The 19597-nt window shown below is 34.8% G+C and overlaps 3 protein-coding genes across 4 annotated transcripts; 1 reads left to right on the top strand and 2 right to left on the bottom strand.

The window, feature by feature from the left end:
- Nucleotides 1-2473: 2473 nt before the first annotated feature.
- LOC146145285 (uncharacterized) lies at nucleotides 2474-5554 on the top strand. The gene is made up of 5 exons (XM_083389404.1): nucleotides 2474-2638; nucleotides 2726-2839; nucleotides 3267-3375; nucleotides 3494-3592; nucleotides 3960-5554. Exons 1-5 carry the CDS (start codon nucleotides 2533-2535, stop codon nucleotides 4114-4116), a joined length of 585 nt encoding a protein of 194 aa, XP_083245530.1. The 5' UTR covers nucleotides 2474-2532; the 3' UTR covers nucleotides 4117-5554.
- LOC146145284 (leucine zipper transcription factor-like protein 1) lies at nucleotides 3883-8343 on the bottom strand. Its single transcript, XM_083389402.1, has 7 exons — nucleotides 8224-8343; nucleotides 7363-7487; nucleotides 6937-7131; nucleotides 6277-6553; nucleotides 5389-5532; nucleotides 5194-5321; nucleotides 3883-5012 (listed from the first exon to the last, which is right to left on the bottom strand). Exons 1-7 carry the CDS (start codon nucleotides 8224-8226, stop codon nucleotides 4994-4996), a joined length of 891 nt encoding a protein of 296 aa, XP_083245528.1. The 5' UTR covers nucleotides 8227-8343; the 3' UTR covers nucleotides 3883-4993.
- Nucleotides 8344-9762: 1419 nt separating this feature from the next.
- LOC146145283 (uncharacterized) lies at nucleotides 9763-18247 on the bottom strand. 2 transcript variants are annotated; one of them, XM_083389775.1, is made up of 10 exons: nucleotides 18111-18247; nucleotides 17318-17493; nucleotides 16055-17025; nucleotides 15227-15409; nucleotides 13519-13593; nucleotides 13046-13108; nucleotides 12915-12980; nucleotides 12676-12732; nucleotides 12180-12251; nucleotides 9763-10868 (listed from the first exon to the last, which is right to left on the bottom strand). In XM_083389775.1, exons 1-10 carry the CDS (start codon nucleotides 18117-18119, stop codon nucleotides 10141-10143), a joined length of 2400 nt encoding a protein of 799 aa, XP_083245901.1. In that variant the 5' UTR covers nucleotides 18120-18247; the 3' UTR covers nucleotides 9763-10140. The 2 variants fall into 2 exon arrangements, with proteins under 2 accessions (XP_083245901.1, XP_083245902.1); XM_083389776.1 differs by lacking the exon at nucleotides 12676-12732.
- Between the last annotated feature and the right edge of the window lie 1350 nt (nucleotides 18248-19597).

Raw genomic sequence — 19597 nt, 5'->3', positions numbered from 1 at the left:
AACAATTGTGTTACTAATAGCCAAATGCGGGTTCCGTAATATACTGAGAGAAACCATGGTTTACCACGAAATATATGAAATTAACTACAGATTAGTATAGTATATACCAACCACCTAAAACGTTTATAAAAAAATTTTTTTTTAGTTTTTTTGCGTCGATATAACACTTTCGTTGTAACTAAGCTGCTACGTGGACAACTGGACGATCGTAGAGTGAGTGCTGAAAATTCGTGCTATATATTGGCAATTGGGATATTCAAAACATTGCATAAAAATACCCGGGTCACACATTTTTTAAACTTAACGCATTAATTTTGCTATTAAATGATTTATCACCCGTAAAAACTCAATGAAAAGTATGTATTTCGCTAATATGATTTGTCAGTCAATGATTTTAAACAACATCGCGCGGACCCCTTCAACACTTTCTCACAGAAGAGAATATGTCTAACCAGGGCCGGATTAAGGGTAATGTAGGCCTAAGGCTATCTACCAGGGAAAGGCCTAAATTTGCAAACACAGCTACAAAAAAATAACACAAACTAAATATAAACATGTAATAAATGTAATTAAGTGCCCTAGACTCACAGTTTGATTTTTTTTATCTGCAGGTTTTATTTGCTCCGTAAAATAGGATTTAGAGGTCGTAACGTGAAGTTTAATCTACCCTTCAACATACCACAGCATTTAATTCAAAATGTAAGAAGAGAAAAGTTGAATAAATGCACCTACTTTCAAAGCTTGTTTTTGGACTCCGCCGAGGTTTTTTGTATTCGACTCTGTTTTGTCACTACATTCACCGAGATGATTCCTAGATTTTTATTTTAATAATGCGTTACTATTATTTGCCAAATACCGTGTCCATAACCTAGCTGAACATTGGCCTACAAATTGACTTTGAGTAACCCTGTAGCATACCTTGCACGTTTCACGATGTTCTTTTGCAAACTCGTTAAGCCTTCACCCAATCTTGCCACTCGCAAAAGTACGATTAGGCGTAAAACTTTGCGATAAAATACAATGAAAGGATACAATATTCTACTTTGAACACCCCAACGAGTAAATCAAAGAAGGTGTCATAAAAATGAGTTAAAATACGTTAAAAGAAAGGTCATAATTAAAATCACAAATTTAAGTTAACAGGCAAATTTTATAAATAGAGATACTTGTGTAGTTGGATTTTGCCAACTACGACCTAGATAGGGAGTTGTGCCCGTTGTCCCCCAATGACAAATCAGTGGCCCCCAAGGGAGCCGAGGGCCACAGTTGAGAAACCCTGTTCTAGATTCAATTAGATGACATAATTTTACTTTTTGCCTCAAAATCCGTTTTATTCTTTCAAATCTTCAAATATCTATTTGAAATGAAAATAGGAAAAAGCTCCTGAGTCACTGGTCCCATATCTCCCATATTACAATGTAGCCTATATTTAAAATTACATTTTCCTTACCATACGTATACGTTTTTTGGTCACACTAGACGCGTTTTGCTTTTAGCGTTTGGCGTTCCTCGCTCCTAACAGAAAGCGTCAAAGTTGACTGTTTCAACTTTCGCAACCGAAAGCGTTTTTGTAAACGTTTTGTGTCAACGCCAGACGCTTCTAGTGTTAAACAACCTTATGAATGATGTCATCGGCATTCAAACCTCTAACAACATCACTATCTATGCTTAATAGGAACTCCAGCCATAAGACCGAAATAAGAACAACAGTAACGTCGAAATAAAACACACCTTAACACAGCGCCCGATCGACCCATACCCTCTCCCTACAGTTTCAGGCGTTATTTTGGCCATTTAGGCAATATTACGATGAATTTAGGACGTATTTGAAAAGATTTAGGTCTTGGTCGGACGATTTTGATCTTATTCTGTACTGGGCAGTAATCGGCGTATTTGGCTTTATGTCATTGGTCTTAATACTATGAGTTTATACATTTTTCTGCTTTAGGCATTGATTGCTGCATTTTAGGTTTTATTGTGTGTTCCCCTTAAAAGTAAAAGCACGTAGCATAGATAGTTCTTAACTCGTTTGCAGAATAAACAAAACGATTTATTTATCTATTCACACACAAGGCACATATTGACTCTACTCAGTCATTCGTTTTTAAGCAAAAACTCTATCAGCCTTCCAAAAATTTAACCTTAAAAAGTTTAGGGCCGAATTTTTCCAGGACCTAAGGCTATAGCCTTATTAGCCTATTGGATTGGTCTATCATACCTAAGGAAACCTGAGGTTATCGCTCGATGTAGGGCAGAAATAAACTGAAAAACCTAGTTTAAACACATCCAAGAAGACGGTGGACTAGCCTGCTAAAAAAAGGACATCTGGTTAAAAAGAAAAAAATTACCGTTTTTTTTATTTAAACAGTGCTTTTGATGTGTCGAAAATCTTACATTTATTAACACAATTTACACAAAATAATATCACCACCCAACGAAAACTACGAGAAGGCAATTTTTACGCATGAATGAACCCATGGTTGTTTACAGTTTAATAACCCCAGGCTTTACTTTGCGCTATAGGGGTGAACTATGTTTCGTGCTTTATTGAACCCCTATTTACTTGGTGGAGCTGGTACTGCGGTATTGCTCGGAGTGGGAATTACGGAATACTCGAAACAACAGACCGAAGCCACTGGTAGATTTGCTTAAATAGAATATCGTCAGTGCTATGTAAACTTGCTGAAATGGTAAATGTAACCGTTTAACTTTTCTGAATTTTTAGGGTTTCACTCAAAAGATCCCGATCCCAATCTACGCAAGGTCGAAAAAGATGTCATAATTGCAAAGTACATGCGAGAAAGGGCTCGCCTTGTTTCTTGCAAAGATGAAGTAGAAGGTAACCGTTTTGTTGTCTATTGATATGCCAGTTGGAATTTGTCAAATCGATGGCACTTCATAGTATCTGGCTGAAGCCGATCTTTAGAGTTCTTTACAAATTGAGTGCATGCAGTTCATTAGTTAGGTATTGTATTTAACATAAACACAACACCCACAAACTGTAATAATTAAAATGGGGATCTATCAATTTGTTGTGTAAAAAAAAGCAAAAGGTATGGTCTACAAATACTGCATATTGCAACACATATTATTTGGCTAAGCGTTTGGGTGGATCAAGCATTGTTATTAATAAAAATGCTTGACCCACTGCCTATTTTTTTCTCCCATTTAACAAGCAAAAAAATAGTTAGGTGATGATGCAGGACTACATACTTCACACAAGGTATTAAAATATAACTCTTGTTTATCATTAAGTTGTATTCCAGGGTTTAACGCTTGCTGCAGACAATACAAACCAAAAACTTGGAAAAGTTTTATGACTTTCTACAGTTGCAAAGCAGAATGCAGCAAAATGATGGACTGCATGAATGAAAGGTATACGTTTACCATACAATTCCTGTTTTGTGTTAACAATCTAAGTGCTATTAGTTAATCTAAAGCCAATGTTTTTAAAGGTAATTAATTTAACAAACCTGTTTCTTCATATTTTTAGGTTTTTGAGTGAAGAGTTTTACGAGGAATGTAAAGAACTGTACCTTCGTGATAAGGCTATTTTTAATGAAAGCAAAGTTATTAAAAAAACAAGAGATCGGTAAGTTTAACTACATTTTTTTAATAACACAACTTATATATATTACCAAAACAAGGTCCAACAAGAAAAGGCATTTAAAAAAATCAAGTTCATATAATCGTATTCCTCTATAAGATTTAATTTGTCAGATATGAATTGACAAAAACAATGCTGGGAACCAAACAAACTATAAAACTTTTGTTGCAAGTTGCAAGTGTTAAAAAAACATAAAACAAGTTTCTTAGCAATGTAAACCTAATTAACACCACCCGACAGTACAAAACATTCCTGTATAGAAAATAGAGTAACTACTGTTGGTTCTAGTAAAGCATGTAAATGCTATATTTATTACTTTTGACCATTAATATGTATTTCCCTCTCTGTACAGGTTAAAGGAATATGTTAAAACTGATACAGATCCAGAATGTGAAATGAGTGAAGCAGCTTCAAAATATTATACTTCTGTAAAACAATATTTCCTGAAGAATGGGGATCTTAATGCATATGACGACCATTTGCTACAGAACAGAGTGGCAACTTTGTAAAGATATCAAGTTTATTGATTCATTGTGTCTTTTCTTTTTTCGTAATTCTTCTTAGTAGACCATGCTTGCTTATAAGAATAAAACTTCTTTATTTGCAAGATAACTGCAAAGACAACAGTTTGGTACCTATGACACCGGTATGCAATTTAAGAAACATGAAGACGTTATTATTATTTAAGTATATCTGATGAACCACTTTAACTCATATGGAAATACAACAGTTTAGAGCAGTGGTTCCCAAACTTTTTTGGCTCGCGGCACGGCACACTTCTTAACAGAACAACAATAGAGTAATTTTACAATCGCACTTGACACATGACAAACGATATGTAAATGTCTCAAAATTATTAATTTGTAAAGAATAGTGCTATTTAAAATGCTTGCGTGTATGCCTATTGGATGGTAATACAAATACTTTTTTTTTTCAACATTACAAAAAGCTTCGCGGCACACTTGACAATCTCTCGAGGCACAATAGTGTGCCGCTCCACACAGTTTGGGAATCACTGGTTTAGAGTATAAGGTGCTAATATAATATTACAAAAATGTATTATCTTCTTTGCAAAAGGTTATTGCACCACATCAGTTTTGCGCTTATTAGATCAAATTTATATAAGTACTTCTCACTTTGCATAAACACAGAGTAGATATTGGCTACGAGCCATAACATTTGAACGCAATACGTCAACAACCTACATCGGAATTTCATGGCAAAAAGTAGTGTGCTATACAAAATACATAACATCTTTAAAAACATGCGGATTGCTTTAATGGGAATAGTATACATGAAGCAAATTGTGCAAACCAAACTTGTAAGCTTAGCTTTACAGATATTTGTGTGTAACTGAGCATGAATAGAAATGAATCCAGTGTACTGCTAATCAGTGGTTTCATACCTAAAAAAACATAAAACTTCTCTTGGTAACGTTATTATAGACTTAGTAGAGGAGTCATTAATCTATTTTTTTTTAACTTGAAAGAATTTAGATTTTAATTATTTTATCCCAACATTCGTCAAGCTCAAAACATGTATTTCAAAAAGATGTTTAAAGCAGAGTTCAAACATACACAACTTACTTGCCAAGTCTTTTGCGCAATTCTTTGAGCTGTTCATTCTTTTTGGCAAGCATATCCCTTAAATTTTTGTAAGCAGCTGTTTCACGAAATTTTTTATCCAGCTCCTTTTCTGCCATTTCAAGTTGGTCCTGTATATACATTTCAGTCGCTTTTATTTTTGAAGAGAAAAATAGCTGTATTTTAAAAAAAACTTACTTGAATTTTGAGCAAGTCATGTTTGGCAGAGGTAAGGTCACTTGAAAGGCTTTGATTCCGTGTTGATTTCAATTTCATATTAGAGTCGAATTCGTCCTGCAAATTGGTTAACTGGGATTCCAGTTTGCTAACAGCTGCCTTATCCTGTTTAATATTAAATAATGCATGTCTGTGTCGTTTCAAATACATTGTTTTCTGCTCTCAGATTTTTATTAAATTGGTATCATTTAAAAACTTTGTTGTTTGGACCCACTGCTAAAAAAGTTAATCTTTACCCAAGTAGCAGTAAATAGTGCTGTAAGGCACAAAAACAGCCCACTTATTAAATTATGTGCCTTGTTTCACTCCCACAATTACGGATTAACCCCAGTGATTTATTTAACCAATAAGCTATCAGTCATATACAGTCCTTAAATATATTAGAAGACAAGGGTGCATTTTATCGTTTAATGAGTGTTTCAGGATGTTTAGTTTTAATTGTGTAATTATTTACATGCAAAAAAATTAGTGCTTTCAGTGAAGAAACTTAGTAACTTTCTGTTATATCTAATAACCAAGGGGAAGTTGTTTGCCGCCAAACCCTTAAATGTATCTATGCTTAGTTTAAGGTGCATTATTTGAGCAAGAAACTTATTTTATGGTGTTCTGTTATCACAATAACCATCAAAACAGATCCACCCATGCTCAAATTTTAGAAAGTTTGACAGTGTAATAGCATTTGTTCAGAGGTGGTGCTTGTGTGAATAAAAACTATTTTAAATGCAGCCTACACATTATTGTTGGTGTTCAACAACCACAATAAATCTAGATAAGTGGCTACTGTACAAAAACACACAATTTGCCAAAAAAAAATATTTTTAAATTATAAACAAATGAACATCTACTTGCCATGACAGCTGCAGGCTTAGCACCCAAGTCGCGGATTTGCTGTTGCAACAGTTCGTTATCCTGCATGCACTTAGTGACGTGGCCTTGCATGGATTTGCTTCGCCCAGCCAAAAGTGTGTTTTCCTTTTGCAAGCGGTCAATTTCCATCTGCAGAAGTGCAACTCCTCCCTTTTCATTCAGAGGTTCAAGTTTTTGCTTCCAGGTACTGGGGTCATTGTTGCCACCACTTAAACTTAATTCTCTTTCCTCAAAGTCCGCAATTTGGTCAAGAAGTTCTCTGTAGAGAATTTTTAAATTCCATCAAAAATTGACATATATATTACAATTATTGTTTGACAGAACTGTCATTAAAGTTGGAATATTTTAGCAACAGGTTTCATAGAGGGGACAATCTGTTGTCAGCAACCATTAAAACATAATATACTATATATATATATATAAGCAAATTAAACTTTATATGTTTAAAAAGTATATGTACATGTTTCATACCAAAATAAAATAGCATTCCATTCTGCTAAATGTGCACTAAACTAGCAAGCAATGCATAATGAATGCACTATTTTATCTAGTTTCTAGCATTGTGTTTTGTTTGACAGATTGGTGACAAATAAAGTAAGTGATATGCACAACAATAATAATAAATCTATTATCAGGGTTCACCGATTTTCAAGCTCTGAAATATCAGCAGCCAACTTTAGGTGCCACTTCTCAGCTTGCGTCATTAGTTGGCGAAGTAGCAGGACACTGGTGTGGCTGCCGTTCAAAAGTTCCGCTTCCATTTCACCCTTGACCATTCCCAGAAGTCCATTTAGCATTTCTGTCACCTCATCTTGAGTGTATGTGTCTTCATACAATCTTAGATGGAAGAAATGATGCAAGAAACAAATTCTTTGTGTCAGCAATGTACCGTATTAAATGTTTTATATCTAATCATTTCAATAAATTTAAAAATGTCATACTTTTTTTTTCTTTTTTTTTTAAATTTCAGTACTATTTAAGGCAAATGTTTAGGTATGTATTCCAATTTGAAGTGCAATTTCACCAAGCATCACATTTAATGTACATAGTGCAAACTGCAATCCATACCTGCTATCTTTGAGATCTTGAAAGCAGTGGTCAACTGCCTTCAGTCGCTGTACACGCTTAAAGCGACAAAATCTAATGAAACTGATAACTTGCTGATGGTGGTGTTCATTCACTCCAAGTTCAGACTGTGTAAACATTGAAATATGCTGCATGTTAACAGCTAAACCATTGAGCATCTTAATTTTTGGCATACAGGACATTTCATCCACAAGTTGCCATCAATTTGCATAAAACATAAGCTAATTTATGCATTTTATTTGCCAAAGTGGCCATTTTTCATAAATGGCTATGCTGGTGACATTTCACACCACATGACGTGAATTGCGGGGCTCTAGGCAAGTATTCCATGAAAATTATCTTTTGCGGAATTGAACTGTAATGCAATCAGGGTAATTCAATCTAATCTATCATAAAAATGTAGTATCTGTATCTTTGTCTGTATAACAATGTATAGCTGATTTCAAAGGTTTGGGCCATAGTTTAAACTTTGGCCGCAAAGGTGCACACGTTGAGTCACAAAAAGTTTATCAAACGCACAAAACTTCAGTCGCTATTATGGTTTTCGGTGGCATATCGTTAACCGCCAATAAAATTTTAGGAGTAACCTAGGCGCTGGTCTAGAATCCTACCACAATGCAAATTATTTGGGTTAGGGTGCGGGGTTAGCGTTTGGGTTAGGGTGGGTCAAGTATTATTATTAAATAATGAATATATTAATACTTGACCCACCCTTACCCAAACACTAACCGACACCCTAACTCAAATATTGTGTGTTGTTTTAATAATGTGGTAGGATTCTAGACCAGCGCCGTAACCTAATTACAAACCAAACACATTGTATAGTACAGGTTTTTATCTTACCATATTTGAGTTGAAAGAGCTGATTTAAGTCCTTGTTTACCGACCACTCAAAGTTTAAAAAACGCTTTAATAGTATTTTTTAATTTAGCGTTACTGGTTTCCCTGCCAAAATATGCGCATTTCCCACCACTAGATGTCGGGAAATATTATGATTATTAAATTAAATAAGCAAGAAGTATAATTTGAATAGATTACCTTTTAAACCAACTCAAAAAGCTAAATGTTCCCTTGTCTAATAAACGAAAAAAGTGTAATTGTCTTAACTCGGTAAACTGGTGTTTGTCAGATATATGTGAAACTAGGCATAATTAAATTAATTGACATGGGCTGTTAATGTGACAAGTATTTCTGCTAAGAATATTAAGCCAGAAGAAAAATAAAGATATGTGCAACAACTAACGATAATTCCAGTAGTGAAGTAAATCGCATGTTTGTGCACTACATCAAAAGATAACCCAGGCTCCAAAAGGCTCTACGCGACGTAACTTTGCAATGCCATCTCAAGGGAAAAAATGGTCTACTTACACCGCTGGTTAATTCTAATTGACTAATCCAGAGGGTAATTCTAATTGTCTAATCCATAGGTTAATTCTAGTTGTCTGATCCAAACTGAACGTCGCCGAAACCCAGCTAAATATTTTAAAATTTCACAAAAAATAAGAATGACGCCACAAAGTTGCGTTTTAGTCAGGTTTTAGGTTGTTTTAAGACCAGCCTTAAATTGTATTATCAGCCCTGGTCCTTTCTTTTGTAGGCATTGGAAGTTTTCCTGTTTGCCATGATATGTTGTTTCAACCAAAACCTAAAGCAACCAAGTCTGTTAAACTGCAACCACGCACCCAACCTCTGTAATGAAGCAAACAAGTATAGAAAATAATGGACCGTGAGCGGACTATGGTGAAATGCTATACTAACTATGGTGAAATATACTATTGTGTTCAGGAGTTAATTTTGGTAAATATACCACGACACACTAATACCAAAGTTGTTCTCCATCAAAGTACTCTTAGGCCTGTTTACTGAAACAAATAAGCTAATATACCTAACACAAAAACTGTGCATAGCCGTTAACTAAAAAATGTGGAACCCGTTGATTGGTCAAGTTTATCTGACATTACGACTAATTGGGTGGGCAGTTTTGTATGCGACAAAGGTTACAGCTATACAATGCAGTGTTTTAGGCGGTCGCGTAAAACATTATTAGTACGAAGAAGTGAACTTCACTTAGTATTGTAGCCTATTTATCGCTAAAGAGAACACGCATTTTACATAACCTACAAACACTTCACGTTTTCTATATATATATTTCATTTTGCGCAGACACAGTACGTGAAATGGTGACACAATAACTTACAAAGCTGTTTTTGTGCCAGCGTTTAAATTTTCAAAAACAAACGACAATAAAATGTCAAAATATAGTTCAATGCTCGGCAATGGAACAACTTAATTATAAAACAGTCGCAATCATAACGCCTTTGTATTTTTCAATAAACTGATTTTCAGGTTACAATCTATATGCATTTTATTTCCGATAAATTGGAACGATAGTTAAAATGTAAAAGAAGAAAAACTGCGATCGAAAAAACACGTGCAGCATTGCGATAGACAAAAGCAACAAAAACACATCTTGCATAGAAATTGTGAACACTACACAGCAAAGCATACAAGCAGAAGAGTTGTTTAAAATAAATAAAACTGAATAAAGCACCATTATATGGCATCATTAGAAATCAACTGGGTTATGAAACTGCCGTGCGTTTTTCTAGTAAGGAAAGTTGGTACACCATTATTTGCGGTATTTGAGTTAATAAAAGCGAAATAAAAAAAAAAAACTACTTTTGATTTTTACATGGTTAAGCGGCATCTACTGCTAAACGAAAGTCGATCGCCAGTCGGAATAAAGCGAAAGAGTAAAAGTTACACAATCTGCCTTCGTGTTTCTTCCACGCTCTTTTCCTTGGCCTCCTCGCGCGTGTAGTCGGTTGCCTGCTTTTTGGCTTCTAGCGCCCTCTCGAAATACTGGCGGCTTTTGTGCGGGTCCAGGTCGGCGTGAAGGCGCCCGAGGTCGTGCAGAGACTCGCCGTAAAGCAAATATCGCGCACTGTCTTTTAGATTTTGCTCCATGTCGCTCGTCGCTGTTTCCAGGCAATTGGATGCCTTGTCGACGTGGCCAACCGCTTGATGACACGCAGCAAGACAACGCAAACAGGTGGGAAGAATTAGGGGAAACTTGCCTGGCTCAGCGCCTGCCTTAATCTCATCGTGAAGTCGCGAGACGTTCTCCAGCAAGTAGCCTTTGGTAATCGGGCGATTCTCAACGGGCATGCCACGCGCCAGGGTCATGACCTCGTCGAGACAGACGGCAGTGCCTACCCAGTAGTTCTTTAGGTTTCTTTCCTGCAACGGCGGCCGGTAGAGTTGCTGCGCCACCTCGAAGAAGAGCACAGCCTCCAGGTAGCGGCCCTCGTTACGGTGCGTGTTGGCGAAACCCTTGGCCAGCTTCGCCTTGCTTTTGGCCTTGAGCTTTTGCGCCCAGCGCACCACTTTGGGCACAGTTGCTCGCGCCGCGTCAAACTTCCCGCTTCGCAGGTGCCCAGTGAAGCTTACAACGAGCGACCAGGCGACTTCGGACTCGGGACTTTTTGCTGCAAAAGCTTACGGGTTAAGGAGGGGGTCCCCACAATATAGGCCCAACGGGTAAAAGCTCCGGGAAGTTTTATTTCTGCCAAAAATTGAACGGTTTGGTTCCTCCTATTCAACACAGACCGGATGCAGGGCCGGAACCGGGCCCTGCCCCCTAAAACAGTTTTCTACAGGTTTTACATGGAATCACTATTTTTTTAGCGCTTCGAGCAAACATCTATGAGTTTTCACCTTTTTAAGGAATCGATTTACCCTAAAGGTCTTAAACTCTACAAAGAGCAAGTTTTGTTAAATTAGATAAATTGCTGATCTTTAAGACAATATTCATATTTCAACTGAGTGCTAATGATAGACTGATTTCACTAAAATCTAACATACTACATACCAGTGGTATGTGTCTTTTTTCAAATTTCACAATAGTCAAATTTGGGTCGCATTGCAAAAAGTTGGGGAAGCACTGAATTAAGTGAAGCTTTTAGAGATTTCAAGCTTTTATGTCTGATCCGATAGTGGGAACAGTCAAATATATTTTTGACACGAGGTAAAAAAGCCATTAAACCTTGAGGATAAACGCTGTAATGCACAAGGCAAGCATGCCACACTAACATGTTTTTTAAGGCTTTTTTATAGTATGCGCGCGCCGTAAAAGTGGCTTTGCTTTGACAAGTAGTTAAATTTACTTGTTTTAATATAATTAGGTAGCTGTCGCTTTTAATTTAATTATGCTTTTACTTTAAGCTCTACTTGCTTATATTGAATGAGGAACTTTAAAGCAAGGGTTCTCAACCTGTGGGCCATGGCCCCCTAGTACCCCTAGCAACCTGTGGGCCATGGCCCTTTTTTCAAGCGGGCTATGAAAAAATTGGAAAAATAATATAGTTTTTGCCGAAAAAGAAAGAAGTATGATGAAAGTTATCTTAAACCAGCAATTAAGACATTGTCAGAGCAAAAACAGGCTCAACCATCACATTAACTGAATATTTGACCACTAATTAATGTACTATCATGTTTATTGTATGTTGTATTTATATCATTTTATCAATCTTATCTACCGGTTAAGTAAACCGTTTTTTTTTTTAAATAAAATGACGTTAATTTATAAGGTTGAAAAGATAGGGGGCCAGTTATTTCTTGAAATTTTTAAAGGGGGGCACGGTGTAAAAGGTTGGGAACCCTTGCCTCAAAGGCAGTAACATTTTGTTACCTGCCTGACTTCGCTTAAAGCTAAAAGTAATATATTGGGATACAGTGTTTAATTTAAAAACATTTGTTGAGCAACATCGAATTTGCACAAAAAATTGTAACTGACAAACCTGATTTGTTAAAAAGTTCCTGAAAAGAAAGCGGCAACGAACCATCCTTTATACTTGAAACAAAATCATCATCTACAGAAGCAACATAAAAAGGTTTTTCTTGATAATTAGTAATATTAAAGTTGGTGTTTTATTAGCATTACTTGTAAAATCGAACTAAAACTTTAATAGACATATTTATACAACATTGCCCTTCTGAAATCGTTCTTTTGACGAATAACAACAAAACACAGATTCTAATACACAGGCCTTAAGGGATAAAAAGTACCACTTGGTATGGACTGTAAAACCCTTTCATTACTTAAGTAAGAAGTTATGCATACTAACTGGGTGCCACAGACAACTGTGGTATGTTGTTTCTAAACCTATTCCTTCTAAACCCACGTATATTGGTTATTGGAACAACAGTTTTAGTGTGGCTGAGGTCGCCAATTTGAATTTCTTGTAGTAGAAAGCCAAATTATTATAAAACAACAAAAGTAACTTTTATGTATACCTATGTGATTGTCAACATTGTTTCCTTGAGGATAGGCGAAGTTTGAATTATTTTGATCTACAATAAAAACAAAAACTAGAAAAAGATGACAATAAGATTTCAAATAGAAGTATAAAAAATCGTATTTCGCACTTATTTGTAGTTCTGAATATTGTTACATTGAATTTAATCAGTGTTATAATGTTACAGGAAGCATTTTACAAAGTAAAGTAAATTTATTCAAATTGAGTTTGTAATACCTTCAATATGAGTTGGTTCAGATGGATTCTGGAGTATTACAGGAAGGGACTTTGGCTGAGTTGTATCTATAATTTTTTTACAATTAATGATAATTAACAAAACTTAAACACACCCAGCGCAACAACAGTACCTGTGTTAAAATCTATCACATGTGCTTGTTGACCAACTGGTAGGGACGTAGAAGCAATGTGCCCTTTAACAAAACATGCATTAAGTATGAGTATAACAACTTCCAGAAGAGAACGTTTGGTAAATTCAAATCAAAGCTTACAGCGTTTATTTTCAAAAATGTTAAGTTGTTTAACTTCGCAGTGCAGTTTAAATATTTAACAATAAATATTATATGGTGAGCAATTAAACACAAAACACAAATGCAAAATATTACAATAAATAAAGTTTGTCAGTGTCAGTAATGATAATAATGATAAGAAAGTATTTCTAAAAGATATATTGGTGACAGAAGTTTGTCCTTCGGGCCCCCTTGCTAACCATTTGCATTCCCCCACCTACCGAGAGGCCTCCCCTCAGGTTAGAATAGATTTCAAGAAAGGTAAATATTAACATCAAGTTTTGTTTTGTTCAAAAATAAAATAAACATATTACCTCTGTTCGGATCCACTACTTGAGGCTGATTAACACTTTGATGAGGAAAAGAAACGGATTTTAAAACAACTTTATCTAAAAACAAAAAAACTCATTAACCAAGTAATTTTAGATTACTATAAACATTTATTAACAGGTAAATGATTTTAAATATTCAGTCTGACACAACCAACACAATGTAGATCGAAAGTAACCCAAATTCGGGAGTACAATTCAAGAAACACCTTTTTTGTTTGCACATTAATAAAATGGCAATTGATATTGTGTTTTATTGATTTATATGAACGTAGCATTTTTACACTTCTTAAAGGCATACATATAAGGTTGTGTGGAATTTAGCATAACATACTCTTTTTAAAATTCTGTTTTGTAATGACTAGAGAAAATATTTTGTGACCTAATGAACTAGAAATTTTTTTTTTACCTACAAAATAAAAAAGACAAGATTTTTACCTATTAGGAATCCATTTATTTAAAACACAAATTGCTAGTAGTGCATTAGTGTCAGTCACTTGATTTTACTTTTTCATTGGTGATCAGTGGAACGCAAAAATGCCCAAAAAATGCTGGCAACTTTGGAGTATTGTTGAGGTGGCAGTTAAAAAAATGCAAGCTGTGTTAAATGGCGAGAAATTAACACAGACCTATCATATTATCAAAACAGGAAATGATATTTGGAAATTTTATTTTAAGAAACTTTTCGCTGAAAGCTATGAACTGTATTAGTGTCATGTCTGAGAGTGTGTGACACAATCTTTTCAAGTTCAATGTTGGGCGTTTTCTTTGCTTCTGTTTGAAGTTTGTGATTAACTATAAATGGGCCTGCAGCCTGAGTATTCGTCTGATGAAAGAATCTTGAAAGAAAAGAATCTGATGAAGATTCTTGAACAGAATCTTGGAAAATGAAAGAAAAATTTCTGCAATTATTGTTGCTGTTTTAGACAATCCACCGGCCAAAAATAATTACAGATTATATTTTAAAGGTAATAAAAACAGAAGTTCTAAACTAATTATTATTTTTGTTTGTGAAATGGTGAAAAAGAGCGGATATAGCCCAGCGGAAATTAACCATAATAACAGACTAAAAAAAGTGAAGACAAAAAATGGGTTTTCCGCGTATCCAATTTGGGCACTTTTTTGTTGGAATTTTTGGGCACCTGCACACTTCGTAAAAATTAGGAACACTGCCTAAAATGTAAATTTTTAAAGCAAAAAAATAATTTTGCTTTATTAATGGCCTAATAAATGGAAAAAAAAAAACAATTGCTCTAGTAATGACCTAAAAATATATATATTAAGTCATTGCTGTTTTTTTAGAAAGGTTTATACATAGTTGTCTGTAAAGCGAACTCTCTTGGAAGGTAGTTTAACATAATGTATAATAGTTAAGACACAGTGTAATTTAATCAAACAGTAATTGCATATTTATAGCAAATTAGCTGTATTTCAAATCATTTTAAGTAAATATAAGTCTACCTTCAAATTTTATATCGAGTAGAATGGATGGGTCTTTGCATTAGCACAATGTAGTGCATATGTAATGCTTTTTACTGTGTATTAAAAGCTGCACAGATAAACAATAAGTAGCTCAATAATGAAAGTCTTCAGGCTACCTTGAAAGTAGTATTGTGCAGAGCATTATGCAATACAATTACATTAGCATGGACAAAGTCTGGTATTTTGTCTAAAATACAATTAATTCACTTACTATCATGCAATGTCATTTTCTCCATCAGGTTTTGAATGTTATTTTCATCAGGCACATGGGAACCTCTAAAAGTAAACAGCTTTCCCATAGGTTTTGAATTAAACTGAAACTTTGAAGGAACATCTGTGCTTGAATTTAAGGCATTTTTATCTTGAGAAGATGCTGGCAAGGAAGAGTTTTGGCCTGTAAATTGTTGATGTAGCAGTTAAAATAAAATCAATCTCAATGTCAACTGCATTTATGAGTTATAACCATATGTACAATGAAACATATGTACACACATATGAGTGTTAACAACTGAGATCTAGCCCTTCTGAAGCTGCTTTTTGACCAACGATTACGGCTTACATATCAATAGTACACTGAAAGCCATTGCAGATTCACCGAATCTGTCGATCATTGATGCAAGCAGGGCAGACTAGAAAAACAACTAGCCTGCAGTGAGGTTCGAACTCACGACCTCCGGTCAAGCCGGGACCGTACCAACTGAGCCATTTATAGCTAGTTGTTTTTCTAATCTGCCCTGCTTGCATCAATGATCGACAGATTCGGTGAATCTGCAATTTCTTTCAGTGTATTATAGCAATATGTTACTTCTTTCACAGTGATATATACCGTTAAAATAGTAACCAAAACAAAAAGTTTTTATTCAGGTAAATAAACAGGTAATTTTAAACAAAATTTCAGCAAATTCATTTATAACATATATTAGAAGTGAGACTATAAACTATTCCAAAGCGTACATTTGACAAAATAAAATTATCAGTGTAAGCTTAGTATTTTTACAAAAAAACTTTTGTAAGCTAAAAAGAGTAATATGTACCATACCATTAGTTGATAAACTTGGTAGAAAAGATGCCAGGGGATCAAATTGCTCTGTTCTCACTGAACCTACATGATCAGGCTGATGTTGAACAGGCGAACTTTGGCATGGAATTTGCAAGAATCGCGAAATTGAAGTTGAGAAATCTTCCAAAGGCTTAACTGTGCTGTTGTCCGTCCAATCGGGTGGTGTTAGCTCGAGCTGCTCTGAAGCTTTGGCCGCCTGAATTAAAATCTTGTGGTGGGGAATCTTGTTTAACACCTGATTTAATCTGTTTGTAACATTGAACATGAAAGGTCTCTTGGAAGGGTCATGATCCCAGCATTTTACCATTTCTGTTTCAAGGATTTTGATAATTTCACGATAAGTATCATCTGTTTCATCAAGGTTATTCAGTAGTTTTTTAAAACAGCCCAAATCGGGTCTTTGTCCCTTTTTGACACCTTCAATAAAACGATCAGCGTCAACGTCAAAGGGGTAGTTGCGTGCTACACTCATGTATATAATCATTGCAAAGCTATAGGTGTCATGCTCTTTTCTTAGCTCTGTCCCATGTTGCTTTAATCTTTCAGGGGCAGCATAGACCTGGGTAAATTGCTTGTTTTTGTTTATTGTGTTTGTCGACTGCACTGACCGTTTGGTTGAAATCCGTGCACTACCAAAGTCTGCTATTTTGCAGTGCAGATCTTTGTCGAGTATCACATTTTCAGGTTTTAGGTCGCCATGGATTAGCTGTCTTTTCCCAGTTGGCTCAAAGTTGTGTAGGGAAGTCAAGCCAGAAGATATGTCAGTACACATTCTCAGCCTGAGACCAAGGCCAATTTCAACACCAATGTTAAAAAGAAGATTCTTCAAATTTCCAGCTGGCAAATATTCCATCAATATGCCCATTGATTCTGACCACTTGGTCCAGCCATAAACCTTTACGATGTTGTTATGTGAAATCTTACGTAGAATTTCTAGCTCCTCTTTTATGCTGAAACAGTTTCATAAATATAATGCAGCTGAATCAAATGGCAACACAAATAAGTGATAAGTTGTTAACATATATTAGGCCAAACTTAGTGTGATTTGTGTAAAAACAAAATTTGAAATTATAAAATGGCTATTGAGTCAGTGAAACCTATGAACTAACTTGAGGTTACTTAACACTTTTATAACACAATAACTTGAAGCATAAAATGTAAATTTTAACCAACAAAAACTGAAACTTTACCTCAGGATAAAATATGACATTAATCTCTGTTATTTAGAGGGATCTTAAATACCTTTTTTCAATAGTGTTTTTCTCAAGTTCTCCTCCACTGATATGAAAGCATTTTACTGCAATTTCCTGCAAAAAAGAATGTCTAGCAAGTCGGACTGATCCAAATGATCCAGAACCCAGTTCGCCTCTGTCAGAAGTTAAGGCTGATATTTCTCTGACATCATACAACTGGATAAACTAATAAATAAAAAGAGCATTAAAGATTAATTGAAGGCAAAAAAAATATTTAATTTTAAAACATACAACATGTTGGTAAAATAGCTAGTAAATCATTCCTGATAAAAGTTTGCATGTTTTTATTTATAAGGCAGGGTGGCTTTTATGCAACTAAATTTGGGAGTTCCTAAAAAGATGGACAAGGTTGCTTCAACTAAAAGAATGTCAGAAAAAACATATAATCAACACTGTTATACTTTATGACATGTAGTCATAATATGCTGCACACTTTTCTACGGGTGTTAGTTGGTCAAGGATTCAAGCCAATTTTTGAGTTACGCTTGCAAGAGATGCAACAAAAGAAAAAAGTGACTCAAACATATTATGAGTGTCTTTTTACAGGATTTAGCACATTTATTTAACCCAATAATGTGCCAAACCGGGATTCTATAAGAGTGCATGTTAAAATATATTTCTAAAATGCGCGGTACTAAACCTACAAAGCGCTGCATATTTAGCTGTGGCATTCATTATCCTTGTTTTCAAGAACAGAAACCAAAATAGTTTGTTTTGCCTATTGTATTTGCTATAAAGTATTATTAATACACAAACCAAACTGCACATCAATTTTATTTTACCTGATCCATGCTCGTGCTTGTTTTGATAAACAATTTTATTGCTCCAATCCTCTAGTTCTCAATAAAGATACACCAATTTAAAGCAATTGGAAATCCGACAAATTATATTCATCACTTAGGATACATACTGGTACACTTAAAATACAGATATATATATATCTATTAAAAACTACGGTTAATGCAAGTCCTTAATGCAATGTTCTTCAACTGGGTATACTATATACTTTGATTAGGTCAGTATTTGGGAGAAATTTTTCTGTCTAGGTAACTGTGCATGCCATGGTACTATCATGTTACTGTGCATACAATAGACAAAAGGTTTTTGTGGTAAATTACTTACAACTTGTTTTAAAATCACCTAATTGTATGTCAGTATGTCTTAGCAGCTCGAAAGTTCACTGTGTAATATCATGGAAGGAAAGAAGATATTGTTTGGCTGTTTTTACACATTACTTAAATCAACCTTACATTTTCAACATTTAATCTTGAAAAAAATCAAAAGCAATGGAATTTTAGAGCATAATGGTTGGAGGCTGTAGTAAGACGTAATAAGAATATCAAAGCCCATACAGAAGTAGGTATCATGGGTATCAGCTATGTTGAAAATGAATAAAGAGTTATTCGAAACGTTCAAAATGATACCTACTTCTGTATGGGCTTTGATATTCTTATTACGTCAATGGAATTTTAATTTTCATATTTAAGAATATTAACATTCAGTTTCTAAGGATTTTTCTTTGTAAATCACTTTCTGCACAACTGTTTTTCAAGGTCTGTTATAACTAAATATTAATTCATAAATTTGAAAATTAATACTTCCAGAGATACATTGCACCTTGAATATTCAAGCTGCTTGCATCCAATTGGTGTGTCTAGAAGTGTTTGCATGGAAACTAGAACTAAAAATCAGCCTGTGAATTGTATGGTAAAACATGGCGAATACAACCAACCTACCTTATGTATTGCATAAATTAAAGCTATTATTATATGACTCAACATTAAGTAATTAAAAACACTTTTTTAAACAGCAAAGAAATCGGCGCTCTTTTACTTATGTACGTGAAAGTTAATAAAAAAAAAAATTTCTTCAAATACTGCATACCACAACACATATTGTTTGGGTTAGGGTGCGGGTTAGCGTTTGGTTGAGGGTGGATCAAGTTATTATTAATAATACAGATAATATTACTTGACCCACCCTCACCCAAACGCTAACCCGCACCCTAACCTAAACAATATGCGTTGTGGTATGCGGTATTATTTTGTTTTGTTTTTTGCATAACTTTTGACGTACATAAGTAAAAGAGCGCCAAGAAATCAAACATAGCTCGTGTTTGCCACTAATAGAACCCTGACAAGTATGGCTTTAATAAATTAAAAAGTAACAATTAAAGCTCAAACACTTTTAAACAAAATCATTTCAAGACAAGAGTAAATAACGTTGCATTGTGAATTGTGATTTTTGTGAAATAAAGGCTTGATTTTTA

This window comes from Ascidiella aspersa, chromosome 5 (assembly GCF_963924565.1).
Source record: "Ascidiella aspersa chromosome 5, kaAscAspe10.2, whole genome shotgun sequence".
Taxonomy (NCBI): domain Eukaryota; kingdom Metazoa; phylum Chordata; class Ascidiacea; order Phlebobranchia; family Ascidiidae; genus Ascidiella; species Ascidiella aspersa.
The sequence above is the reverse complement of the archived record's forward strand: the minus strand, read 5'-3'. Positions and strand labels throughout refer to the sequence as shown.